The 27511-nt window shown below is 47.6% G+C and overlaps 1 protein-coding gene across 8 annotated transcripts in view; it reads left to right on the top strand.

Annotated features, from left to right (window-relative positions):
* PRR5L (proline rich 5 like) overlaps nt 1–25482 on the top strand; it is a 171489-nt gene extending 146007 nt beyond the window's left edge. For 6 of the 8 annotated variants that reach the window (XM_037840121.1, XM_037840122.1, XM_037840119.1 and 3 more), the window contains 3 exons: nt 1525–1665; nt 7895–8021; nt 22680–25482. In XM_037840121.1, the coding sequence (XP_037696049.1) occupies nt 1525–1665; nt 7895–8021; nt 22680–23074 (663 nt within the window). In that variant the 3' untranslated portion in view covers nt 23075–25482. The remainder of the gene's footprint in view (nt 1–1524; nt 1666–7894; nt 8022–22679) is intronic. The other 2 variants (XM_037840125.1, XM_037840126.1) reach the window with 2 other exon arrangements.
* Nucleotides 25483–27511: the final 2029 nt, after the last annotated feature.

The following is a 27511-nucleotide window of genomic DNA, read 5'->3' as shown; positions in this document are numbered from 1 at the left end:
CAAGCATGAAAACAAGCTAAAATTGTCTCTATTTGAAATGCTGTGCCAGGGAATGGAGAGAACCTATAGAGGCCCTGATGGCCTTCTAGAAAAATCTTGGAAAGTCAGTTTTGTGAAGTGGTTTGGCAGTTGTTGGGGAAAGAGGTGCTGGAATTGAGTCTTTTCCCCTTGCAGTCTCTTCTTTCCACCAGAATTGCTGAGAAACTGAATAGTTACTAGAAGTTCACCTGCCCCAGCCTTCTTTTCTGTCTTTCTCCACCCTTCTTCTATGGTTTAAATCAAACGATTCTATTGTTCACTTCACTGGAGGGTTGTGAACAGAAATGCCCTGTTAGCTTCTGGCCTCATGAGCATGAAGGAGCCCTGGGCTTAGATGGGACAGCAGAGCTCCGAGCCTGGCCTCCTCCTGGTGCCCCTGCACCCCCATCCATCACCAGAGCTAATACTAACTGCCCAAGTTTTCAGAGATATCAAAAGAATAAAAGCAAGTAAAAGGACCTCGTAATTAAATAAAATAACTTATTTAAAGCACCCAATATGCTGTTAGCTCCATTTGTAAAACTTTTTAAAAATGCCATAGGAAGACGAAATCTGGAGGAGTATTTCCAAAACTGTAAGACCAGTTTATGGTTATCGTGGATGCCAGATTACGGTGGGCTACAATATATAGGTTTGTAATATGTGAGTGTTTTACATCTGCAACAAGGGAAAAAAGATAAAGCGACATTAAAAAGCACTCTTGAAAGGAAAAAAATGCATTTGATTCAGCAACGGTATTTATTGAACACACGCTCCGGGCCAGGCTCTGTGCCCTGTTCGTGAATAAATTAGTCGTTAGCAGGGGTTCCCCAGAGCAGCGCTGCCTGGGTGATGCCAGCCAGGTTCCAGCGCAGCTGATCCAGGCCATGTTGTTGTGTGATGGCATCTAGTCTTCCAGGATGCACCCGGGGAAAATGGTTTGTTGTTCTCAGATCACGGTGAAATGCTAAAGAACTTCTGTTCAGAGCCCAGAATGATTTCAGCCTGGTGCCTTCCTCATGTGGGTGAGCAGGTGGGGAGGGCAGTGCATCAGAATCACCCAAATGCATCTGTCAGTTTTCCTCTTTTGCCTGGCATGTGCTAAATGCTCAAATAATTAACAAATGAAGTCCAGGCAGTGGTCTTGAATGTGGGGAGCTGGTGTCCCACCTTTCCTCTTGTTTCTCCCCATCTTTCTCTCATTCTCCTTCTTGACCACTCATAGCACTTATGACCTTGTGGCCTGTATTATGTGTCTTGTTTCATCTTTTGGTCATTTAGGCAAGTCAAGTCATGCCTTATCTTTAATTCCCAAGAGTTAAGCTTTAACTCCCAGAGGTCAGGAACTAGGTCTTCAACCCTTTGACAGCCCCTTGGGGCCTTGCAGGGGTTTCATCCTGTCCTGTCCTGGATGCTCTGTAAGCATTTATTATCTGGGACCCCACGTGGTTTTGGCAGATCCAGCAAGCACTCACCTCCCGGCCCTCCCGCCTCTCCCCTCTCCAGGGCCAGGAACTGACCATCCGCCAGATCTCCCTGCTGGGCTTCCGAGACCTGGTTCTGCTGAAGGCGAAGCTGGGCGACTTGTTGCTGCTGGCCCAGTCCAAGCTGCCCTCGTCCATTGTCCAGATGCTCCTCATCCTGCAGGTGAGGCCCTGGGGGAAATGTGGTCCCAAGGCCAGAGACAGAGGGGACCAGATGACCAGAGCACTGTTACTTGTCTGTGTTCCTTCATTCATTTGTTCATTTGATGAACATTCATTGAGCACCCTCTAGATCCCTGGAACTGCACTCGGTGCTGGGATCACAGTGGAGCATGAAAGAGGCATGGTCTTGCCATTCAGGAAATGGATACCCTTCTCTCCTCTTTGGTTATGTCAGAGAGCTACAGGTTGCAAGTAAAAAAAAAAAAAAAGCTTCAGCCCAGAGTAAGCCAGACAAGAACCTATTGGGAGGTTGCCAGGACAGATGGGCTTCATGGGGGCAACCAAAAATGAGACCATGCCAGGCAGCAAAGCCACCAGCCTTTCTCCATTTCTCTACTTGTACCTGTGTACATCATTTCTCAATGACACTGCCTCTACTGGCCTTGCCTGGTCTCTCTTGGACTTGGTCTCTCCCTTTCTACAGAATTGTGTTCAGTGCTTTGATTAGCACATGATCCAACATGGCATCCCGCAGCGTGTGTGTTTATATCCATTCCACTAAGCGAATTCCGAGATGCTTGCTCGTTGTCTCTCAATGCCAATTCTAAACCAGCAATAGGAATGTAAGCTGACATTTATTGGTTGCTGGCTGTGTGCCAGGTTCAAGCGACAGTCTTTAAGTGTGTTGTCTTAATTAAATAATCCAAATGACTACTTTATGAGATGGGCATTTTACAGATGAGGAAACGGAAACCTAGGAGGTTTTTGACCTCGCCCAAGGTCCCTCCGCCAGTAAACAGTAACAGGATTCAGAGCTGTGAAACTCTGCTTCTTCCCCAGGGAAGATTGGCCCAGTGTGGGTGGCACGCCCCTTTGTCCAGTAATTTCTCAGGCATCCACCTCTCCCCTTTCCATTGCTCATGCCTAAAAGCGAGGGCACTCAATTCTCAAAGACCAGGGCTGTGGGCTAGGAGAACCTTCAAAAAGTAACTACTTCCTTAAGCTTCTCCCAATTCTGCACCTGGATGTAACAAGTTCAGATGCTGCAGCCTCAGTCTGCGCCCTCCCTCGGGGAAGGTGTTTTCATCCTTGACAAGGCTGGTGGTTCCTCACAACAGGGATGGGACATCAGCAGGATGGAGGTCAGTTCTGACCTGCACCATCTGCTGCCCTCTTCTGGTTCCCTCAGCCGTCCTGTCATCCTGGGCATTCTCCTCCTTTCCTGGGGTCAAAGAGGAGACAGGGGAGGAGGAAGAGGGAGGGTGGGTATCAATGACTGGAATGCCTTCTTTTTTTTTTTTTTTTTTTTTTTTTTTTAATCATCATTTTATTGAGATATATTCACATACCACGCAGTCATACAAAACAAATTGTACTTTCGATTGTTTACAGTACCATTACATAGTTGTACATTCATCACCTAAATCAATCCCTGACACCTTCATTAGCACACACACAAAAATAACAAGAATAATAATTAGAGTGAAAAAGAGCAATTGAAGTAAAAAAGAACACTGGGTACCTTTGTCTGTTTGTTTCCTTCCCCTACTTTTCTACACATCCATCCATAAACTAGACAAAGTGGAGTTTGGTCCTTATGGCATGGAATGCCTTCTTTTTATGGAAGAAAAGGGAAAGGAGGGGTGGATGGGAAACTGTGTGCAGTTGGCATCTGAGAAGCATAAACTAGAGCTTGGATCCTGAATAAGGAGTCTGGGAAATGGTCTTTTTTGGGATTCTGATAGGTAGTGTTCCGGTTTGCTAATGCTGCCTTTTCGCAAAACACCAGAAATGAATTGGCTTTTATAAAAAGGGGTTTATTTGGTTACGCAGTTACAGTCTTAAGACCATAAAGTGTCCAAGGTAACACATCAACAATTGGGTACCTTCATTGGAGGATGGTCAATGGTGTCCGGAAACCTCTGTTAGCTGGGAAGGCATGTGGCTGGCATCTGCTCCAAGTTCTGGTTTCAAAAATGGCTTTCTCCCAGGATGTTCCTCTTTAGGCTTCTGCTCCTCAAAAATGTCACTCTTAGTTGCTTTTGGGGCATTTGTCCTCCTTAGCTTCTCTGGAGCAAGAGTCTGCTTTCAAAGGCTGTCTCCAAAATGTCTCTGTAAGCTGAAGCTCCTCTCTCAGCAACTGTGCATTCTTCAAAGTGTCCCTCTTGGCTGTAGCAAGCTTGCTCCTTCTGTCTGAGCTTTTATAGTGCCCCAGTGAACTAATTAAGGCCCACGCTGAATGGGTGGGGCCACACCTTCATGGAGATGATCTAATCAGAGTTACCACCTACAGTTGGGTGGGGCACATCTCCATGGAAACACTCAATAAAGAATTACAATCTAATCAACAACACTAATATATCTGCCCACACAAGATTGCGTCAAAGATCATGGTGTTTTGGGGGACATAATAAATTCAAACTGGCACAGGTAGGTTAGGAAATGAAGGTTGCAGCTTCTACCCTCCCATTTATAGTATTTTAGAGATGAGAGTTGATTCATTTATTTATTGTTGTTAGGAAGGAGGATTGAAACATTCCTGCCAGTGAGGGCTGTCTCCTGCTGACAGTTGAGTGGTAAAACAGGAGTCTGGGGAATGAAAAGCATCTACCACATGCAGGGGTTTGTGCCAGACACCCAATATACATTCCTCCCTTTTAATCCTCTCAACAACCACATGAGAAATCAGTCATTGACCCTTGAAGCTCCTCTTTACATGGAGAATCTTCCCCTATTACTCTAGCCCCTACTTCAACCCCAATTTGCTCTCCACGGGCAGCTTCAAACTTCTCAATGTTCGCCACTGAGCTTATGAAACAGTCCAAGCTGAACCCTGGCCTCTGTCCCCTCCCGCCTGTTGCCCCCTTTCCTGATCCCTTCTGCAGCAGGATGTTTGTCCTCGCTGTTCTCTCTGCTCTGAATGCTCCGTCTTCCCATCAGCGCCCTTCAGATCAAGGCAGGCCCTGAAGTTTCACCACACTAGTGTGCTCTCAGTGCTTGGCACAGTCGGTGTTAAATTAACATTTGTTCACAGAATGATGGACCCAGCTACTTAAAGCTAGGGCTCTCCCCTCTGACCCCATCTTGATGAGCATCACGCACTACTTCTCCTAGGCTGTGGGAAGGACAGTCGGATATGGTGAATTTCTGCAAAGTGGGCAAAGAAGCAGTGCTTCTTGTGCATGATGAGGTGGAGGTTCAGAGAAGTTGGCTAACTAGCTCAAGGTCAGGCACTAGTCTGTAACAGCTGGATTTGTTGCTGATTCCTTAGTCCTTGCTCTTTCTACCTTCCACTGCTTGATACATGGTTCCTTCCCTCCTACAGTCTTGCTGCATGTTTAGAAATGCCCTGTAAGCAACTAAGATGGTTCCCCTTAATGTGGGGTCTTGTGTAGCCTAATTTCCCTGAAGGCCTCCTGGGAATATGTTCTCCTGGCCCATCTTTCTCACTCTGGGAGCTGTAGAGTCTGGGGCTTGGGGTGTGATAGTGACAAATGTGACTCTATTCCCCATCCAAGTTCATTCTCTTGAGCAGCAGGGGTGACCCCTTCCTTCTGAGTCTGACTGGAGACTTCCAGGTTGCACTGTCCCGGGGACATTCGTGCTGCAGGTAACTTGGTCCCAATAGTCAAAATTGCTTCATTCTCTCCCCAGATCCCCCACTTTCCACAGTGCCCTAAGATCTGCCGATTTTTCCCTGCCTGACTCTAACATGGAGGAACCAGCCATTTCTCAGGCCTTCATTTTCCATCATTCTTACAAAATGCTCATGAACCAACCCCTCCTTCCTTAATAAGCAAGGGGCTCAGACTCTCCTACTGTGGGCTGCGTGCTCCTGTCCTCAGGGTGTCCTGGGGAGAGGCCGAACCAGAGATTTTGAGTGATGTGAAGACCTTGGGACAGTTTCTGAGATCATCTTAAGAGAGTTGGGGACCAAAGGGGTCCTGCCCAGCCAGAGGCCCAGGTCACCACATGGGGCTGCATATTTGGCTTAATTCTCTCCTATCACTGTCTTGAAAGTCTTCATAATTTTTGAACAGGGGGTCCTACATGTTCCTTTGGCACTGGACCCCACAAATTAAGTCCGGCAGCCAGGTTGAGGGCTGAGAGAATCACCTTCCAGAAGGGCTGTGCGCCAGCCGGGTTCTCAGGAGAAAACCATCAGCTCCAAATTCTGCATTCATTCTTCATCTTCTTCCCACATTTTTCTCTTCTCCTTTCTCTGTGATTCCTTTCCATTTAGAGCTTATGAAGTTTGGCAGGGAAAGGCTTGGGAGAGAAGCCAGGTGTGAAATACCAAGGACAGGAAAAAATGAAGCAAAGCAACACATGTCCTTCTGGGCCTTGAAACCCAATCAAGGTGGTTTTGTGGCTGAAACTGCTCTGCTTTTGAGGCCTGATGTGCTTCCTGGGGAGTGTGAATACAGCTCCCCTTTTACTTCTGCCACCTTGAGGACTCGCTTCCAGTTTGGGCAGATGTGCGTGTGTGTGTCTTCCTTAGTGAAGCACCTTGCTTGCTTTCCCCCTTGATTTCCAGTGCTTTCTAGTGCTTCAGCTCAGGCTGAGTGGAAATTGGGAGCAAAGGGGTGCAGGCAAACCCATCGTGTCTTCTCCCCAGAGTTGCCTTCAAGGGCATGTCAGCCTTGGGTGAAGCTCTTTGCACCGGCTCTTAGACCCACTCAGGTTTCCTCTGCCTCTCCTCCCTTCTCCAGCCCTAACTTCCAAACCTTCTAAACAAAGGCCCCCTCCTTGGTCTCCTCTGTGTTTCCTTAAGCTGCTCCCTCCCTCCTAACGCCCCCCCAACCACACACCCCAGGGTGATGGAGATGAAAAGGGGTCAAGGAAGCACATATCACACTCAGCCATTCTTCACCTGCAGGAGCTCGACCCTCCATGGCCCAAATTTCCCTCCAGTCCCTGAAATCCTCCAGTGTGGTGGAAGGTTTTTACTCTTTCGCTGAAAGTCTATTCAGCTTTGAGAATTTGACATGGCAGCCTGTGGGCTGAGAGCAGCCCCCGTGGAACCTTGTTTGTCCCTGCTTTGCTCCGTCCCTGTGCTGCTTCCCCACAGCCTCTCCACATGGGAGCATGGTGCCATGGATTTCCCTGCAAGAAATTTAATTCCCTTGGAGTCTTTTGGCTTTCCAGAAAACACTGGTTCCCGGCTCCTTTTTGGTTTTGACTGTAGAGGCAGTTTGTTTCGGTTGAAGTTTATTCAGGCTGAGCATGGCGGGCTCCCTCACACTGGGTCTCTGAGCTGGTTCTCAGTCCTGGTGCTAAAAGTATGCCTGGTTTCAGAATGACTGTCCCTGTCTTGTACTGTTCTGGGCTTTTCCGTATTCTTTTCTCATTTCTTTTCTTGCCTGTTAACAAGTGGCAGTAAGATGGGCTTGGAGCCAGACAGTTGGGTCTGCCAGCAGGCTGAAACAGCAGGAATTTATCCTCTCAGTTTTGGAGGCGAGAAGTCCAGCATCAGTGTCAGCAGAACCACGCTTTCTCTAAAGTCTATAGCATTCTGGTGGTGGCCTGCCGGCAGTCCACGATTCAGTCTCTGCCTCCGTCACGTGCCGTCACTCTCCCGATCTGTCTCCTATTCCTGATTGCATCCAGTCATACTGATTCAGTATGGCCTCCCCTTAGCTAATATCTTCAAAGATCCTATTTACAAACGGGCTCACATGCACAGGACCGGGGCTTAGGACTTAAACATGTCTTTGTGGGCGGCACGATTCATTCCATCACACCACTTACCAGCGGTGGTTTCCGAAGCCAGTGACTTAAGCTCTCTGGGTCTTCATCTCTTTCTCTGTAGAAAGGGTGTGATGATGGCACCTTCCTCATTGGGTTGATGCCAAGCCTCAGTGCATTAACACATGTAAAGTACTTAGATGGGTGCCAGCTTGCTGAGTGTGAGCCAATCGTTATGATGGTGAGGGTGGGATTACTGGTAGCATTGGGACCATGCAGACGTCAACCCTAGAGCTGGGGGTGGGGATGGCCCCACCCATACTACATTGGTGGGGCCCAATGGGAGAGCCTGCCAGGGTGGTCACCACACACAGTTCTAATTGCCGTGACCCATGATGAGGCACTAGACCTCCAGGCCTCCATTTTCTTATTTCTAACTGGCCTCGCTGCCTTGTACAGAGCAGGAGTGCGGTAGGGATTGGTTGATTGACTGCCATGACAAGTTTGACTGACCTGTGTCTGTTTTGGATGTTCGTTTCCAGAGTGTTCATGAGCCCACAGGCCCAAGTGAGGGTTATTTGCAGCTGGAGGAGCTGGTGAAGCAAGTGGTTTCTCCTTTCCTCGGCATCAGCGAGGACCGCGTCTCCTCAGGCCCCACGTACACACTGGGTAAGGGGCACCGGTCGAAAGTTGCCAAGAGCCTTTCAAATAGTAGCGAAGCCAGCTGGGTTTTACTGAGCACCTATTGTGTGCCAAGCCCTCTGCTTGCGATGTGGGTCAGCTGCAGATCATTTCGTGTGTGTCGCAGTAACTGCCGTTCTGGGTGGTTCCTCTGCAAGGACCAATCCTGGGCCTCTGTGGTTGGGCTTGTCTCATCAGCAATGTTGATCAGTGGCTTTGATCTTTTTCATGTTCCTGGAAGTTAACTTTTCTGTATCTGATGCCAGAAACTCTGCCTTTACTACACTTTCTCCCTGACTTGAATAGAAAAACCCCATGACAGACTTTCTGCACACTTAGAAAGCAACGCAAAATGTGAGGCTGACACAGGCTTGTGAGGGTGACCAGATGACCTTGAGCTGCTGTCCCCACCCCATGTCTGTAGCCACTGCCAGGCCTTAGCTGCAAGGAAAGGGACTTCTGGATATGGGGACACATTCTGTTGGGGCTTTTCTTGGTGGCAGCAAAGCTGACATTAGCGAGTGCCAGGCTCTGTACTAGACACCCTGCAGAATCGAAAGGTGAATTGGATCTTTTCCTTTTCTTAATGAGAGCACAGTCTAGATGGGGAAACAGGCTGTATAATAAGGCTTATCATAAAAGATATTCCTCCATTACCCTCCAAGATGTAAGCCTCCAAAATGTAGGAACTTTTTGTTCTTTGTTCTATCCCCTTTGACTGGAATGGTGCCTGGCATAAAAAAGGCACTTAAAAAATATTTGTTAGATGGACGACAGTCACCTGTACCCCAGGGCCAGGGTGGCTGGCACCCACAAGAGAGGTGCAGAGATGCAAACAGACTTTCTGAATTTGGAGCCTCTTGTGCCCTCTTCTCACTTTAATGGAGTTGTAGCTGAGCTTCAAAGAAAGGTGGAAAGGAGCCAGCCTCCAACAAGTTTCCTGCCCTTTCCTAGGGCCTCTCAACCACAGAGAAAAGCAGGGCAGACTGGCAATTTTTGCGGCCCCATTCATTTTCCTCTGGAGACACCAGCTTAACCACAGCCACCACCCGTCAGTGGGTGCTGGCCCCAGCCTGCTGTCTGCCAGGTTCTTCCCTCTCTCCCTCATTTGCTCACTCCCTCATTCCACCCAGGAGCTAGAACAAGTTGAAGTTGAAATGGCAGCCGAAGGAAAGCGATCTCCTGCTCTCCCCAGCCCTGAGCTGGCTGCCGTGTTGCTGCAGCCTCCCCAGAGCCCCGCTTCCTGCTTCGGCTCAGCCGGCTGCTCTGCTGAGTTAGGTTAGGGAGGGAGGATCCAGGCAGATGTCGGGATGCTAGAAGGTTAGTGGGCCATGACAGGGACTCCACCACCAGGAACAAGAGTAGATTCAGACATTTGTTTAGTGGGGACTTGCTCTAAGAGGTAATACCTTTCCCCCTGGTTTTCCAGCTAAAGTAAGAACAGTATATTCACCTGTCAAATTACAAGGCAGAAGCCTGAGATTTTATTCTTGGGACAATCCCTGCTTCTGTGGATTCTTTCAGAGGAGAGAGAGAGGGAAAGAAATGACCCTCTTTTTTTTTTTTTTTTAATCTTCATTTTATTGAGATATATTCACATACCACGCAGTCATACAAAACAAATCGTACATTCGATTGTTCACAGTACCATTACATAGTTGTACATTCATCACCTAAATCAATCCCTGACACCTTCATTAGCACACACACAAAAATAATAAGAATAATAATTAAAGTGAAAAAGAGCAATTGAAGCAAAAAAGAACACTGGGTACCTTTGTCTGTTTGTTTGTTTGTTTCCTTCCCCTTTTTCTACTCATCCATCCATAAACTAGACAAAGTGGAGTGTGATCCTTATGGTTTTCCCAATCCCATTGTCACTCCTCATAAGCTACATTTTTATACAATTGTCTTCGAGATTCATGGGTTCTGGGTTGTAGTTTGATAGTTTCAGGTATCCACCACCAGCTACCTCAATTCTTTAGAACCTAAAAAAGGTTGTCTAAATTGTGCATAAGAGTGCCCACCAGCTGTGACCTCTCGGCTCCTTTTGGAATCTCTCTGCCACTGAAGCTTATTTCATTTCCTTTCACATCCCCCTTTTGGTTAAGAAGATGTTCTCCGTCCCACGATGCCAGGTCTACATTCCTCCCCGAGAGTCATATTCCACGTTGCCAGGGAGATTCACTCCCCTGGGTGTCTGATCCCACGTAGGGGGGAGGGCAGTGATTTCACCTTTCAAGTTGGCTTAGCCAGAGAGAGAAGGCCACATCTGAGCAACAAAGAGGCATTCGGGAGGAGGCTCTTAGGCACAATTATAGGGAGGCCTAGCCTCTCCTTTGCAGCAACCGTCTTCCCAAGGGTAAAACCTACGGTGACCCTCTTTTGATTATTTTTTTTTTATTATTACTTCAGCGTAGGTGTGTTGAGATCCTGTTTCAGGCACCTTACGAAATGCTGTAGATAGATATATCAGTGAGCCAAACAGACTCATCCCTGTCCTCTAATATGCACAGCCTAGAGAGTAAGTGACGACTAATAGGCAATGACTCATCACGGTACAAATGCTCTGATGAGGGGGACCACCGGGGGCCACGAAGCCCATGGTGGGGAGACTTCACCTGGACTGGGAAATCAGAGGGGGCTCCCTGGAGGAAGTGATATCTGTAATGGGACCTGTAGGGTGAATATGAGTTAACTGAGTAAACAGGGAGAGGAGACTAGCCCAGGCAAAGAGGAGGACATATGGGAGAGTCTGAGGGGAGGTGAGCAAGAGGGTGGAGTGTTCAAGGAACTGAAAGTGCTTCAGAGTTTCTAAAGCAACAAGTACAAAGTGGCCGATGGTGGGAGAAGCCATTGGACACAGACCAGGTCCTGGGTGCTGTGTGGGGTGGGCTGGGTACCCTGCCACAGGGCAGGTTGGCTGTGTGTGGCTTCTGTCTTACAGATGAGGCAAATGAGGACAGAGGTCACTTGGCTCCTGGGGCCAGGATTCCAAAGCACTATGCTGTTTGTACTTGATCAGCTGTCCCACACTCTCCACCCTCACCCCACCCACCCCTGTCACCTGTTAGGAGATGGCTTTGTTGAGGGACAGCCTAGGAGGTCCTTCCTTCCCGTTCCTTAGCACGGCAGTTAACCCAGTCCGGGCATCTTGCTCCAAATCTCTGGTTACTAAAAAACTAACATGATCCCAACCACACCCTTCCTTACTTCTAGATAGAGAAAGGGAAGACCCTCTAGGCCTCAGTCTTCCCCTCACTAAAATGGGGACAATAATATGTATCCCACCTGTGGGAGAGGGACGTTGAGATGACTGGCTGAAGGAAAGAATAAGAAAACGTGTTGGGTGTGAAAACCTCTTGTGCGTGGGAGGGCCTTGCTGTGGTTCTCTCGGGGTCTGAGTGGGCGTGGGAGGTCACGGGCAGCTGGGATGATCGTCTCAGCAGCCACCGCTCATGAAATGCCCTGTCACATTCCAGGCACCAACCAGGTAGGTTCCTGGTACGGGTTCATTTCATCCTCACAGAGCCAGCTGAGGGGTGGTGCGTCAATCACAATTCTGCAGAGAAATAGAACCAAGGATATGTATATATGCATGTGTGTGTGTGTGCCTACTCTTGGGATACCCAAGGCTTGTTACGAGATTTATTTGAAGAATAAATCTCTGTTCCAGTTTGGGGAGCTGGCTAGTCTGGCAGGCTGGAACTTCCTCTGAGAGTTGCTGTGGTCGTCTTGAGGTAGAATTTCTTGTTTTCTCTGGAACCCTCAGATCTTTGCTCATAAGGCCTCCAGCTGATTCGCTGAGGCCCATCCCCATTATGGAGGGCACTCTCCTTTGCATAAAGTCGGCTGATGGTACATGCTAATCCCATCTACAATGGACCTGCACAGCCACATCTTGGCCACTATTTGACCAAACAACTGGACATCCTAACCCAGCTGAGCTGACACATAAAATGAACCAACACAGGTGGGTTCTATTTTTACCTCAGTTTCCGAGTCATTATGAAATGTCCCCAGGGTCACACAGGTGGGGGACCAGAGCCAGAGGATAGGTTTTTCCAGAGGGTGCTACTCATTGCACCCACGTGCCCATGCATGTTTGAGCTCGTGGGATTCTTGGGAAGTCTCTCTTCCTGCTAGGCAGGTGAGTTTAAGCTTCAGCCCTTGGATATGGAAGGCTTACTTCAAAAAAAAGGAAAGATGAGTCAGAGGCCCACAGTGGAGAGTGTGTGTACATATGTATGCATGTACTACGTCTGCACATGTGTGCTGTTATGCATGTGTTCGGTGTGTGTGTGCATGTGTGTACTGTGTGGACGTGTGCATATGTGTGTGCATGTGTGTGTGTGTACGGGAGCGTGCCCTCCCCTTGGAAGCAGTCACTTTTCTAGGACAATTGGAAGTGTGGGGGGTGAGGAGGAGAGTAAAATCTTTAAAAAAAAAAAAAAGGCAGACTGTTGAGAGGTGGGGCCCGTGTCCTACCTTTCTAGTTCCCTAAGTTTCCAAGCTGCTGCCCCAGCTGATTACAGGACCCTCCCAAATGGACACTCAGCCTGCTTGATTTCTTCCACACAAAAGTCCCAGCCGCACACAAATCTCCCTCCATTGTGTCTCCTGGGGGAGGGCCCCTTTCCTCCTGAGCTCAAGTGCCACCATCAAGATGCTGTAATTTCTCTGCATGACAAGTAGGCATTCATTGGGCTATCAGGTGCCCGGGTTTGGAGGGGGCGCCCACAGAGGGCTTGGTGTGCAGCAGATCACGGCGGCCGAGTTCTGGGGCCTGGCCTGCAAGCTTGAGAGATCAAAGGCCTGGAAACTAAGACCTCAACAAAGGGCCTGAGCAATGCCTTATCCAGGCTTTGCTTTTCTTTGGGGGTTTGAAAGGAGCTGGCGCTCTTGGCGCCAGTGCAAGGGGGATGAATGGCAGAGCTCAGCAGGGTGGCTGGTGGGGGAGGAAGGAATAAAGGCTCTGGTGGCCCCACCCCGTGTGAAAGGCGAGGGGGAGGAGGCAGTGGTGGCCTGGAGGTAGGTGATAGCTGAGGTGGCAGGACACAGCCTCCCTCCCTGCTCAAAGGGCACCACTGCAAGGCAATGACCCGTTTATAGGCCGTGGGGGTTCCCCATAGCATAACAGGCTCCTTGATATAAGATTCCCTCCCCTGGTGGCAGGGTCTGGCCTTCCCTGGTGCAAAGAAGAAAAAAAGGGGATGAGAGCAAGATGCAGTAGCATGGGTAACTGTCTATCAGGCCCAGGCCTAGCACTCAGTTTGGTTTTAAGGGCCCTCGGCCTCCCAAAGGGCCCAGCAGGAGCTGACTCCAGTGGGGACACAGCTGACGCACTCGTCTGCGGGTTGGCTCTGGCGTCTGGCCAGAGCTTAACAAGGAAGCACGTCTGCCCGGACAACTCAGCACAGTTGTACAGCCTCTGTGGTCTTGGCTCTGCCCACACCCAGTCTTGGGAACCAAAACATTCCACCCAGAAAGCAAAAGGAAGAGCCGAAGGCCTCTCCCCGTGAGTCATCGGCAGCCAACAGCCCGAAGGAGAGAGGCTGAAGCAACCATGGAAAAAGCAGGGCCTTTGAAACAAGGGCTCGGTTCTGTAGGGTGGCCTAGAGCAAGTTACTTAACCTCTCTTAGCTGCAGAGGGCTAAGTGCAGAGGTCTTGTCCTTCCATTCAGGGACAGCAGGAAGGAGAAACTGCCCTGACTCAGGGTAGGGCGCAGGCAGAAGCACTGTTGTTTTCTGGGCCCTAGTTAGAGAAGGCCTTGACCCTGGGGGGTCACTCCAGATGGGCACTTGCATGCGCCTCCATCTCTCCTGCATCCTGGCACTTGCCATCCAGTGTTGCCATGGCCTGATTATTTGTCAGTCTCCCCCTTAGACTGTGAGCTTGTTGAGGGCAGGGAGCACATTGTTCTCTATTGTATCCCAGACCTAGCATGGACCTTGCCTGTGAGTGAGTGAGTGAGTGAGTGAATGAACGTATGCATGCTCAGCCAGTCTGGGTCGTCTGTTGGTCACTCTCAAGGGAGCACAGCCCATCTGAAATGCCAGCCTCTTCAGGACTTCTCCTCCACTGAATCCCTAGAGTGTCCTCCCGTGTACCTCTGTCCTGATGTTCGCCACCATTGGCCTGGTTTTAACTGTTGCTTGCGTGCAGGCCACCCAGTAGTCATGAGCCAGCCCTGGGCTTGCATCAAGGCTCCAGCACTGACTATAAAGATATTTAACAACCATCTTCAGGTTCCTCTTCTGCACAATGGGCGGAATGAGATCATGTATGTGAAGGACCTTCTTTTCAGTAGAATACCTGCCACAGAGAACATGCTCGGTAAATGGTTGCTCCTAAGATCCGCCACCCCCATCCCCTGCAACACACCCGCACACACACATACACACACACGAATGTGCACTGTGTTCAGGCACCCTGAGACAGACCCCATAGCAGATTTATGATTCTCTTTCTCTCAGCAGCTAGCATAGTATTTTATATGTAGTAGCAGCTCAAGAAGTGTTTGTTGAGAGAGTTGGCAGGTGTCATTAGGGCCCCTCCTCTGGGGCTGGCTTTCCCCACTCTGCTCCAGCTTTCAGCCTGTGGGCCCTGCTCAGTAGTAACCAAGTTCTTACAGTTACTGGACTTAGGCAAGAGGGATGGACAAAGCCCAAGGACTCATGTGAGACACCTGTCCCTGGCTCACCCTTTGGGTTGGGGTCCATGGAAATAATGAAATGAATTCTCTTTTCCTACAAAGATGCTGCATGTGCCAACTGTGCAGATCTAGTTCCCTTCCCTCAACTTACCTTGTGTGCTCTCTCGGCCCAGCCTTTTTTTCCAACTTCCTGGTCTTCCCAAGACTTAGCCACATTTTAAAATCTAACACAAATGCTGTTGCTTTCCAGAGACTCCTCCCCAAAGACTCATTTTATGGGTCCCCCCACATTCCCATAAAATATTTTTGAGTCTCTGGCCACGATAGCAATCATGTAACTTCTGCCCCCATCTGAGCAAAGCATGCTTTGGCTTTGCCCTCTACAGGGATCCGCAAGCTCAAGGGTGGGTACTGAGTGTCAAGTAACACAGAGCTTGGACATGGTAGCTACTTGTAAACATTCACCCGTTAAGTCTTGTCCAGTCTCCTGACAGGCTGGCTGTAGAGCTGAGGCCACAACACAGGTTTCCCAACAGCCAATCTTGAGTGCTTGCTTTTAACAGCAGCGTGAGAGAAATGAATTGTTTCCAAGGGTGCTTCTTCAAGGATTATTTTTTAATAGGTCCTTGCTTCTTTGAACTCTTCTGGTGCTTCTGTTTTTATAATCATTGATTTTTTTTTTTGAAATAAATTCAAAGTTATATGAACAGTTGCAAGAACAATACTAGCCCCATACACAGAATTCCATCATACCCTGACCCCCCTCCCCCGATAGCTCAATCCACCAACTTTAACATGCTGTCACATCGCTATTTCTTTCCCTCCCTCCCTATCATCCATCATCTATTGCTCTGTCTTCTGAACATATGAGAGTTAGCTGCACACATCCTTGAACATACACTATAATTCACGTATACACTTCCCATGAACAAGAACATTCTTTTATGCAATTCCATTAAGCGCAGCTAAGCAGTACAAGAGATTCAACAATGATACAAAGCTTACATTCTGCATTTCCTTTTCCTTATGTCTCAACTGTGTCCCTTTGAGCCCCCTGTTCTCTATCCTCCAATCCCATCCAAGTTCATCCTTAGCATTCAATTGTCATCTAGTTAGACTGTCTTTTTTTTTTTCAGTTGTGGAAACATATATACAGCCTTAATCTTCCCATTCCACCCCCCCCCCTCCCTAGCCTTCCATTAGTGGGATTAATCACATTTAGAATGTTGTAATGCTCTTTCCCACCATCCATTACTAGAAATTTCCCTTCACCTCAAACAGCAACCCTATACTCATTTCTTAACTCCCCATTGCCCCTTCCCCCATTTCTCTTAACCCAAACTCTACTTTTATCTCTATGGTTATATTCTCTGATAATTTCTTTGTGTTTACTGTGGGGCTTAAAATTAACCTCTTAAATCCATATCAATCTTGTTTTTCTTTGATACCACCTTCACTTCAATAGGACATATAAACTATGTTCCTATACTCCTTTATTCCCCCACCTTTACATAGTTGTCTAAAATTACATATTTTACATTGAGTTCAAAACCACTGATCTGTCCTTAGAGTTTGTGTATTTTATATCATGTAGGAAGTAAATAGTGAAGTTACAGTTCAAAAATTATTGACTTCTATTTGTATTCCATTGTGGTTGGAGAATGTGCTTTGAGTAGATTCAATTTTTTTTTTTTTTCTTGAGGCTTGTTTTATGTCCCAGTTTATGGTTCCTTCTGGAGAAAGATCTGTGATCACTAGAGAAAAGTGAGTGTCCTGGTGATTTGGGATATAAGGTACTATATATGTCTGTTAAAATTCTCTATATCTCTTTCTCCTTTCTTTGTTCCTCTGTCAGTAGGGCTCCCTTTAGAGTCTGAAGTAGGGCAGGTCTTTTATTGGCAAAGTCTCTCAGCATTTGTTTGTCTGTGAAAAATTTAAGCTCTCCCTCAAATTTGAAGGAGAGTTTTGCTGGATAAAGTATTCTTGGTTGGAAATTTTTCTCTCTCAGAATTTTAAATATGTCACGCCACTGCCTTCTCGCCTCCATGGTGGCCGCTGAGTAGTCACTACTTAGTCTTATGTTGTTTCCTTTGTATGTGGTGAATTGCTTTTCTCTTGCTGCTTTCAGAACTTGCCCCTTCTCTTCCATATTTGACAGTCTGATCAGAATACATCTCGGAGTGGGTTTATTTGGATTTATTCTATTTGGAGTTCGCTGGGCATTTATGCTTCGTGTATTTATATTGTGTAGAAGGTTTGGGAAGTTTTCCCCAACAATTTCTTTGAATACTCTTTCTAGACCTTTACCCTTCTCTTCCCCTTCTGGGACACTAATGAGTCTTAGGTTTGGACATTTTATTTTATCTATCGTATCCCTGAGATCAGTTTCGATTTTTTCTATTTTTTTCTCCATTCTTTCTTTTGTTCTTTCATTTTCTGTTCTGTGGGTTTCTAGGACACTGAGATGTTGTTCAGCTTCCTCTAGTCTTGTATTGTGAATATCCAGAGTCTTTTTAATTTGGCCAACAGTTTCTTTTATTTCCCTAAGATCTTCCATTTTTTAATTTACTCTTGCAATGTCTTCTTTATGCTCTTCTAGGGTCTTCTTTATGTCACTTATATCCTGGGCCATGGTCTTCTTGATGTCCTTTAAATCCTTTGCCATGTTTTCGTTCCTCAATTGTAGTTCTTCGATTAATTTTGCGAGGTACTGTGTATCTTCCAATATCTTGATTTGTGTGTTTGGAGTGGGATTCTCCATATCTTCTGGTTTTATCATATGCATTAAGATTTTCTGTTGTTTTTGGCCTCTTGGCATTTGTTTTGCTTGACAGGGTTCTTTCAAGTTGTAAAAAAAAAAGGGATATCGATCCAGTTTTTCAGAAACACAGTTTGGTGACGTACACTTTCTGTAACTAACCAGCAGGTAGCGTCTGTGATACCCCTATATCCTTCAAGTCAGTTCTCAACCTTGTTCCCATGGTGTGTGGGGAAATGATTCTTGTGGGTTCAGTTGGAGAACTCAGTTTGGGTGTGTTACTGGAGCCATCCAGCCTGAATGTGGGGCATGTGTATGGGTGGCCAGGGAGGAAGGGCAGTTTTAATGTTTTAATGTTCAAATCCCCCAGGTTCCCAGAGATTCAAGGCCGCCACAAGAGTCTAGGCCTTCATTTCAGTTCAGCCCCAGACCCTCTCTCTCGCTGATCCACAAACCACTGGACTTGGCATAGCAACCCTGGGTTCTCTGAGCGGGTCCCCCCTCCCAGCCATGATCCTCCAGGAGCTCAGCCGAGGGAATGCCGTGCTACGTCACCAGTGCACGCCATCCCTCAAGGGAAGCCCCCGGCCGCCAGGCTGTGCGGCGGTGCGCTCCCAGCATGAAGCAAAAATGGCCGAACAGGGTGTCTCAGCCCCCTCCTCCTCGCACAGTTCCTCCTTCCCAGCTCAGGGACAACTGGCGGGGCTCTGGGCTGTGGGCACGGCCCCGGGCAGGAGTTTATCCAGCCCTCCGGAGAGCCAGCTGCTAGCCGCAGGGTTTCTTTCTGTTTCCGGCTCTCCCCTCCGTTCCCCCAGACCCAAGGTTATCTGCAGCGGGCTATCTTCCCAGCCAGACACTGAGAGGCCAGCCCAGCCCCCTCCTGCCGTGTTTTACTGTGTGGTTCCCTCAATCACGGCTGCAGCCACTCCTGGGTTTTTCCCTTTTTCTTTTTTTTAAAAGAGCCAGCTGGTCTCCAAACGCTGAACCCTGGCTTCCCCAGACCACCGTGCAGCTGCGGGTCTTCCAGCCAGCTTACTCACTCATTTCAGAATGCAGACTCCTGGTTTCACCAAGTATATGGTCCCTCTGGAGCTAGGAGCCCTTGTCCAGCTGGCGCATCGCTGTAACCGGTATTCTGGGTCACTTTCTGGCTTTTAGCTAGTGTTTTTCACGGAGGCGTTCTTTCGCCCTGTCTCAGCTAGCCGCCATCTTAGTTTCTCCGAACTGTAATCATTGAGTTTTGTGATCATAAAAGGAATGTCTGGTTATTGTGAGGATGTGAGGACATTAAAGAAACGTGTGGCTTGGAGAGTGCAAACACCCACGCCTTGATGATGACTGAGTCTTCCTTTTTGGTTGCTCCTTGGTGTTTTGTCCCGTGATCACTCTTCCCCAGGGAGGGGGGGCTGATGGTCCAGCGTCTCCCTGGCACCTGCTAGGGGGCGGTGCTCACTATTACCTGACCGGAGGATGGGCCCACCAGAAGTGCCTCTTCTAAGGGTGGCAGCATTGCCCTGAGGGAAGGAGAAGTGTAGTGAGGGGGGATCTTAGCACTGCTGCTTAGCACCTAAGAGAACAGGGCTGGGCCTCAGTTTTCCTCATCTGTATAATAGGGATAGTGTGAGACCAGCCCTGCTTGTTCCAGAGGGATGTTGGGACTAAACAGTGAGGCAGTGGATGTCAGCATGCTCAGTAAACTCTATAAATTCCACATGTTATTATTTGGTTTTGGAAAACTATTATTGCTACTGCCAAACAGTGCTCTTGGGGCTCTGAGCCAGCAGACTTGGTGACTTAGTCTTAAAGGTGAAGATTTCATTCTATCGTTGTTTTTTGTATATATATTTTCTATATATGAAAAACAACAATAGAATAAATATATAAAAGTAAATATATACATTGTCTATGTATTTATAATATACTATATATATTATGTAAATATATTACACGTATAATGTCATACACGAACAGTCCAGTGGTGGGAACTGCCGAGAGCTTTGCATATGGAGAAGAGCGGCTCTCACTGGGCTGCCTGGCCATGAGCATGAATTCTGGACATGGCCGATAAGGCCGACAGGGTCTGTCTGGGGCCCTCCAGGTCTAGGGGAGAGAAGAGGGTAAACTAAAACAGGACGGCCGGGTTGTCCCCAGTCTCTGAGCATCACTATTTAATTATCCCGTCAGAAAGTGAGCGCCCTCTGACCCTGACCCCCACAATCCTGTCAGAGTGTAGAGGGATTCCTGGTACTGCCAGGCCTCTCTCTGGGGCTCCCCACTGCAGAGTCCTGCTGGGAGGGGCAGTGCGTTTCTCTTCTGTCTTTCGGGGTCTTCAGGCTGTAAAAGCTGGGGAAACGGTGACCCGCAAACTGGGGCAGTTGGAAGGCTGGGAGAGGTGTACATTGAAGAGAACGCACCAGTCCCTACGCCCTATGCAGTTGTATTTCCTGGGACCCGCTCATGACACTGTGTGCCCCCAAGCAGGAGAAGAGGTGGGGAGCCTCTGGGGGAGCAAGGGGAGGACTGTGCAGGCCCGCTCCAGCCCTCAGACTGCGGGTTTTTTGTACCTGCAGGGGCCTCGTGAAGGTGTGAGATGGAGAGGCCCTATGAGTGGGAGTGTTGCTTTGGGAATCTTCTCCCCAGACTTAGGTTGTTTACCAAGCGGTTTCAACTCTTCTCCTCTCCCACCCACCCCTCGAGTCTTGCTCCTTTCATAAGAGGCAGTGGAGCTCACAGGATAAGATGCTCGGCTTCAGGTGGCCAATTGTCTGTACTCCATCCCTAATGTCTCTGTGACATTAGGCAAGTTATATAAGCTCTCAGTCCTTTAATTTCTCCATCTCGAAAATGGGAATAATGATAATGATGCCCACCTCATAGGGCTGAGAGGATTTAGTTAGTGAATATTTCCAAAATGCTCAGGTCGGAGCCTGATACTCCCAAGTTCTGCAATGTGTGTTAGCTGTTAAGTGTTTTTATCATTATTTCCTCTCGCTTTATCCACCCTCCACACGCAGGCAGGCACGAGAAAGATTTAGGCCTTGACCCCTCTCTTCATACTCTGACCATGTCCATTCTGAGGGTCCAAGCTACTTCTGAGGTCCAGATAACTCCCCAGTTTTATACCCCAAAACGTTTCCTTCTCATTATAAAATAAATACCTGCACATGGAATACAATTTAGAAAATATTTTTTAAAAAGGGTAAAGAAGGAATTTAAAAATCACTGGCAATCCCTCTACCCAGAGACACAACATCCACTGTGACCCCACTTTTGCTTAAAAAAGGAAAAAGAATGCTTATAATAATTCTATTTATGTCCTGCTTTTGTCGCCAAGTATTATATTGTGAGCATTCTCTTATGTCCCTCAATACCCAATTAGAAAATATCCACATTTCTGTTTTTAGCCACTTTTTCCCCCAATTGTAAAACAGTATATCCTCTTGCGCGTGGAGGGTTGCCCCTCGAGGCACGTCAGCATCTCAGGCTCACTGTGGCCAGCGCCAAGAACTGAGTGGCCCTGCCCCATCCTTAGCCCCTCCCCCGGTCTGCTCTTGCTCCTCCCCCTTCTGTCCTGACCTTAGTTCTGCCCCCACCGCCATCTTGATTCCTCTTCCCCCTGCCTTTCCCCTCTGTTGGTCTCTCCTTTTTGGGTTCCACAGCATTAGCCCCTGTGATGTTTCCAGCCCATTCTCTTCCTCACCTCACCCTCTGATCTTAGCATTACATTTTTTTTTCCCCACACATAATCCATATTTATTATAGAAAATCATGCCTGAGCCTTCTCCCTGCCTTTCCTCACTTCTGGCCTCAACGACTCCAGTCCATCCAATGCACTCCTACCTGGTGAATCTTCCTGAAGCATAGCCCCCATCCTGCCCCCCAAGACCTGCAGAGCCCCCCATACCCCATGCATGGCCATTCCGATTCATCACAGGTGCTTCCACCTGGCATCCAGGGGCCCTCATGTGACACAGCTCATCCTGCCTGCCGGAGCACATCTCCATCATTTCATGTACTCTGTGTCACAGCCAGGCTGTGGTCTCATGGTGCACCTGTCTCCGCACCTTGGCTCAGGCTGTTCCCATTGTCCAGAACACGGTTATCCCTGTCCCCCTCTCGGAGTTCTGTCACTATGAAGGCCCATCATCATCAACATATAGCCTCCCTACAAGTTTCCTGATTGTCCCCAGATAGATAAGTTTTTTCCTGTCTTTGTACCCCATATACCTGGCTCATCTTTCCGTCAGGGTACTTAGACTATTATCATAATCTGTGGGCTTTGCAAGGGCAGCTTAGTCTATGAAGAATGAGGGTCTGTGAGACAGACCTTGTTTGAATCCCAGCTCTGCTACATTCTAGCTGTGTGGTCTTGGGTAAGTCAGTACCTCTCTGCTCTTCCGATTTCTCACCTGTAACATAGGGACTAATAATACATAATGACTTAGGTTCAGTTTTTAGGAGGACTTATAAGATGAATGCATATCAAGGTTTCTGGAATATGGTGAGAAAGAAACAGCAGTTGTAGAAAAATTCGTGCCTGACCCTCCTCTTCATGTCTGCCTCCATGGGGCCATCCGTGGAGTCTAGCCTGTCCTTTGATGGTGCCAAAGGCTGTTTGAATTCAGAAGAATTGACTTGACTAGAACATGGGTCTCAGACCATCCATCTTGGTTCAGGATGATTCAGAGGATGGTCCTACCACCCTGGTTTTGATAGCTGAAGCTCTCTCCAGTTACCTCTTCCTTTGGATTTATGCTTCTGAGGCCTCTTTCATTTCATTTGTTTGTGTTTTAAAGTCTACATCTTCCAGAAGCCACATCTTCCCAAATGGAGCCATAGGGCTCCTTTTGGAAGTTGGCCTAATCCGTGTCCAGGTCTTCAGAGAAGACTGGTTGAAGGGGAACTTAGGGCAAATCTGATGAAGCTGAGATAGTAGCTGGACAAGAAAGGGAATTCCCTTGAGCCTGATCTATCAAGGAACATCCTTTGGTGACTCCCTAATATGTGGGGAGGGGGTGGCAAAGGTAGTACATCTGGCATAAGCAGGTGGAGTTGCAAGAGAAACATTTAGACATTGCTAAGTTCCTCCCTTGCCTTTCAGCAGGGCTGCACCTAAAGCTTTTTCTGAAGATAGAGCCACCACCTCCCTCTTTCCCTTCCATTGATTATGTAGGAGCTTTCATGACCACTGCACCCTCCTCAATTACAGCCTTTTCTGCTTTTTTCTTGCAGCCAGGAGGCACTCCAGGGCCCGACCCAAGGTGACTCTTCTGAACTATGCTTCCCCGATGACCACGGTCAGCCGGCCCCTGAATGAGATGGCCCTGACCCCGCTGACTGAGCAAGAGGGGGAGGCCTATCTAGAGAAGTGTGGCAGCGTCCGGCGGCACACCGTGGCCAATGCCCACTCGGACATCCAGCTGCTGGCCATGGCCACCATGATGCACTCGGGCCTAGGCGAGGAGGCTGGCAGTGAGGACAAGTGCCTGCTCCTGCCGCCCAGCTTCGCCCCGCCCCACCGGCAGTGCTCCAGTGAGCCCAACATCACCGACAGTCCCGATGAACTGGAGGTGGTGGGAGGGGGCAGCCAGGAGGACTCAGAGCTGGACTGTGCTTCCCTCGGCTGAATCACCCCCTCCAGGGTTTCCCAGTTCCTGCTTGGAAACCAGGATGAGCATGGCTCCAACCCCATGGATCACCAAGGGGCACTTTCTTTGGACAATGTTGCCTCATTTCTTTTAGGGTAGTGACCTAGTCTAAATGCCCTGAGGGAAATATCTGTTGTGAGTGACTGTCTCTTTGCAGCCACAGAAGACCCAATTGCCAAATGTTCACCTTGTGGCTTCCAGCCTTGCCTGCTGACTCAAATCCTCATCTCTGGATTTTTTCCTGAATATTGGCCTGTCAGATGCTCCTGATGATATTTCCCAATGCCCCTGGCCTTAACTATAGCAGGAGGTTGTCTGGACACACACAAAACCGTCAAGGATATGCTGACTTTTGTAGTTCCTTTAGATTCTTTGTGATTCAGAGGCTTATGGGTAAAAAGTTTATTTTGTGTAAAGTAAAAGTAGACTGTAGCCCATACAAAGCATGACTTGGGAATGTGCCTTCCTTATTTTAGTTTCAGAATTACAGGGAAAGAGTTGTCCTGGTGATGGATCAAGATCCATCCAACACTGCCTACACAAAAGCCTTTGGCTTGTGGTCTAGGAAGACACTGAGGCTGGGAAGTTTTGTCTTTCATTACGCCTCAGTGCTTTCCTTTGAAGCTTCCTCTTAAACTCAAGGCACTAACTGCCAGGGGAGCTGGTGCCTTAATCCTTTTCTGATTTCAGAAACTGACAGTTTGCCTGTTTTGGGCATGAGGTGCTGGCTGATACCAACCAACTAATCTGTTCTGGATTTGACTTGAATTTCTAAAATATGTATAGTTTTAAAAAAATTATTTGCAAATATTTGCACGTAGGATCTTGCACTGTTCATTTCTAATAGGGTGTGTCTTTGAACTAAAAAACAAGCAGTCACCTGAGAAAGGAGCTTGGAAGTGGTTCAAGACAAAGTGATCAGTGGCAGGTAGGGCTCATAGGCTGCAGAACTCTGGAAGCAGCTGGTCCTGAATCCAGAATGGCTTGTGTTTGGGAGTGTCACAGATTATAAGAAAAGCTGCATTGGGCTAGGGAGACTCAGCTTGCCCATGAACAGAGGATTGTAGCAAATGGAATATGTCCATTTTTTACAGTGGGCTGTGATGGGAGAAGGTGTGAGTGTGACTTTGAGAGGGATATTCATTTGTGGTGATTAAAGAAGTGCCCAGAAGTGCCTAAAATTTCTAACATGTGAGGCCTCCAAATGTTATTTAGGGCAGCAGGCTTTGCTACTACTGTACTGTGTCCTTAGCATTGCTCCCTCCAGGTCTGGGGTTTTTAACCACTTTGAATCCTTGTCCTCTTTTTGTATTTGCCCATTGGCCCCAGTGATAGCAAATCCAGACAAAGAGAAACCCCACCCCCAACTCCATCTTCTGGTATCTTCTTGGGATCCTCTGTTAGTCTTTGGAAACCACTGTTTATGAAATTTCAAAGATGTGAGGCAGCTTGGCTTCCAGTGTGGCAGGAGGAAACAATCAGTTTAAGCCTCCAGCACGGGAATAAGAGGCCTTCTAAACTCATCTAAGCCTTGACAGCATAACATTTCCCTTCTGGGCGAAGATCTGAATATGACCATAGCTATGCTTTTGATGGCTTGTAATTTGGAATTTTTGTTTAAAAAGTGGCTCCCGGCTAAGAGAGTGATAGAAGAGAAATATCCAAGGGAAATCTTATGACAGTTTCAAACAAAAAATAATTTGTGTATGTGTTAGATAAAGTCCACAGATTGAGTGACATGCATTAGCAAATGGAACATCAGTAGGTAACAAAATGATGGTTTCTGTAACTAGTGGCTTCTGTCCTTATTAGTACATGTAGCACATGAGACAAGTATTTATTGATTCAGGCAATGTAATTAGTCATGCTTTGGATTGCTCTTTCTTAGTTTACAAAGTTGTGCATTAAAAAAAAAAAAACAACAACACCTTTTCCATATCCCAAGTGCTCCTTCACCCCCCATGTGGATGGCAGTCATTGGTAAAATATATAAGCTCTTAGGTTGAGAATGGGAATGGCAGTGCAGACCCAGTGTACTTAACTGCTGATGACTGTTGGCCAGTTTACAACTTTACCTTTAATGTACATATTTGATATTTATACAGTAAATATTTCAAACAGTACATATAAAACTTTGTTGATGTTTATGGGCACTTGCGCCATCAGAGCTATTGCAAGAGTGATAGCTATAGTGTTTTTAACCACTTTTTCTCCCATTAGTGAGATGAAGAGTCATTCCCATTATTTATGCTAGCGTTTTCCTGTGGCTGAGGTTTAATGACAGGAAGCAATCACGATCTAAACCTTGAGTGAGCTGTCAAACAAAAAGCCTTTCATGTTGCTTGTTTCCCAAATGGATTAAATAAACATCATTTTGTACATGTTGCCCTGTTCCCTTGATAGGTGCTCCAAGTGTGCAAGTATGTCTTGATTTAATTTGCAAGTGCAGCAATCAAATTAGATCGTTATGCGTCCTTTCCTGTCACTCTCTGGGTCTGCTTTCTCTGCCTCCAGGTCCTTTTTCTTCTTGCCTCCACTCGAGTTAGGCAGCAGCCTCAGGACCGCCAATGTTCCCCGGGTTTTGCTTGCCATCCTGGACAGTTTGGCAAAATATCATTTCCTGGAGAAACAACCTGTCTGTGGAGCTTAGGAAATAGTGAACAAAGCCTGAGAAGCCAAGTCTTCTGCTAAAACCAGCTTGGTCTCTCTTCCTGGAGTGTTTGAACTAAAGGGAGCATTTACCATATTTACTCATGGGCTATCTCCTCATAAAACATTGCCTAAAACATTGCCTTACACTGCTGTTTGGCAGAGGAAATTTATAATATTTTACCCCTGCATAAATTCTCCTACATGGGCTGTAGCAGCATTAGTCTGAGACCTCGGAAGGCTTAGTAAGAGCATTCGAAGCAGTGTGACCTGGACTGATTGAAACTCCTGCAGGATGTAAAGGGGAGGGTATACCTTTTTGTTGAGCCTTCATAGGTCGTAACTATGACGCATAGCCACTGAGCATTCTACCTCAGGGGGTTTCATGCCATTAGTTCTGTTCTACCGTGTTCATCCATCCATCCATCCATCCACCTATCCATCCATCCATCCATCCATCCAATACTTGCCGGAGCTTCCACGTGCGTAGACACTTACCTGGAGTTAGCCAAACTTCAAATTTAAGGGCACAGTTTTCCAGACTAGCAAGTTTGCCCAAGACTTCTGACCCCAACTGTAAGGAGTTAGGGTTCAACTACAAAGTTATAGGGAAGAGACCACACAGGACCACTGTCACTTCTGACACCAACTGCAAGTTCAGGGGGAATTCCCCAAACCACCCTCTGGTTCAATAATTTGCTACAAAGACTCACAGAACGCACAGAAAACTATTGTAGTCATGATCATGTTTAATAGAGGGAAAGGGTACAAATTAGAACCAGCCAAAGGGAGAGGCTTATAGGGCCAAGTCTGGGAGGGTCCAGACATGAAGCTTCCATTGTCCTCTGGGACAGGTTACCCTCCCGGCATTGGTGTGTGACAAATCACAGGGAATATTGCCAACCAGGGATGCTCACCTGAGCTTCGGAGCCCAGGGTTTTTAATGGAGTCTCATTACATAGGAGTGATTGAGACATTTCCCATGTGGTTGAACTCAGTCTCCAGCATTCCCTCCCCAGAGTCTGGCTGATATGTGGCCAGAAAGACCCACCAGGAGTCACCTCATTAGCATAAACTGTCAGGTGTGGTCCAGGGACCCACCATGAATAGCAAACACCCTCCTATCACTCAGAAAATTCCCAGGGTTTAGAGGTTACCCCCCCAGGAGCTGAGCACAAAGGCTAGACCTCTTTGATTGAGGCCAAATTCCTTACTACACTGCATTTATCTTGGTAATAGGGATGGAATCATGGACAAATAATGAAGGGGTTTACAATCTAGTGGGGAAGACTAGCAATCAGATAAACACAACCTTTTAGAGAAGGAAAAGCTCCGGGATGGGGGGGAACAAGTCCTAGGGATTAGAGGGTGATGAGAGGGCCACCTTCTGCAAGGTGGCTGGAGAAGGTCTCTCTAGAAGTTGACTTGAGCTAGACCTGAATGATAAGAAGGCACCAGTCTTAACAATCTTTATTAGGTTCCTCTCACTGCCGTAACAGATTGCCACAAATTTAGTGGCGTAAAACAACACAGATTTATTATCTTATAGTTCGGTAGTTTAGAAGAGTAACACACGTCTCACTGGGCTAACTGAGGAGTCAGCAGGGCTGTGTTCCTTTCTGGAGGTTCTAAGAGACTTTCTTTGCTGTTTCCACCATCTAGAAGCTGCTCATCTTCCTTGGTGTGTGGCCCTTCCCTCCACCTTCAAAGTCAGCAATGGTAGGTTGAGTCCTTCTTGTATCGCATCACTTTGAGCTACCTTCTGCC

This window comes from Choloepus didactylus, chromosome 6 (genome assembly GCF_015220235.1).
Source record: "Choloepus didactylus isolate mChoDid1 chromosome 6, mChoDid1.pri, whole genome shotgun sequence".
NCBI classification, from domain to species: Eukaryota; Metazoa; Chordata; class Mammalia; order Pilosa; family Megalonychidae; genus Choloepus; species Choloepus didactylus.
This window is presented reverse-complemented; position numbering and strand designations above follow the sequence as displayed.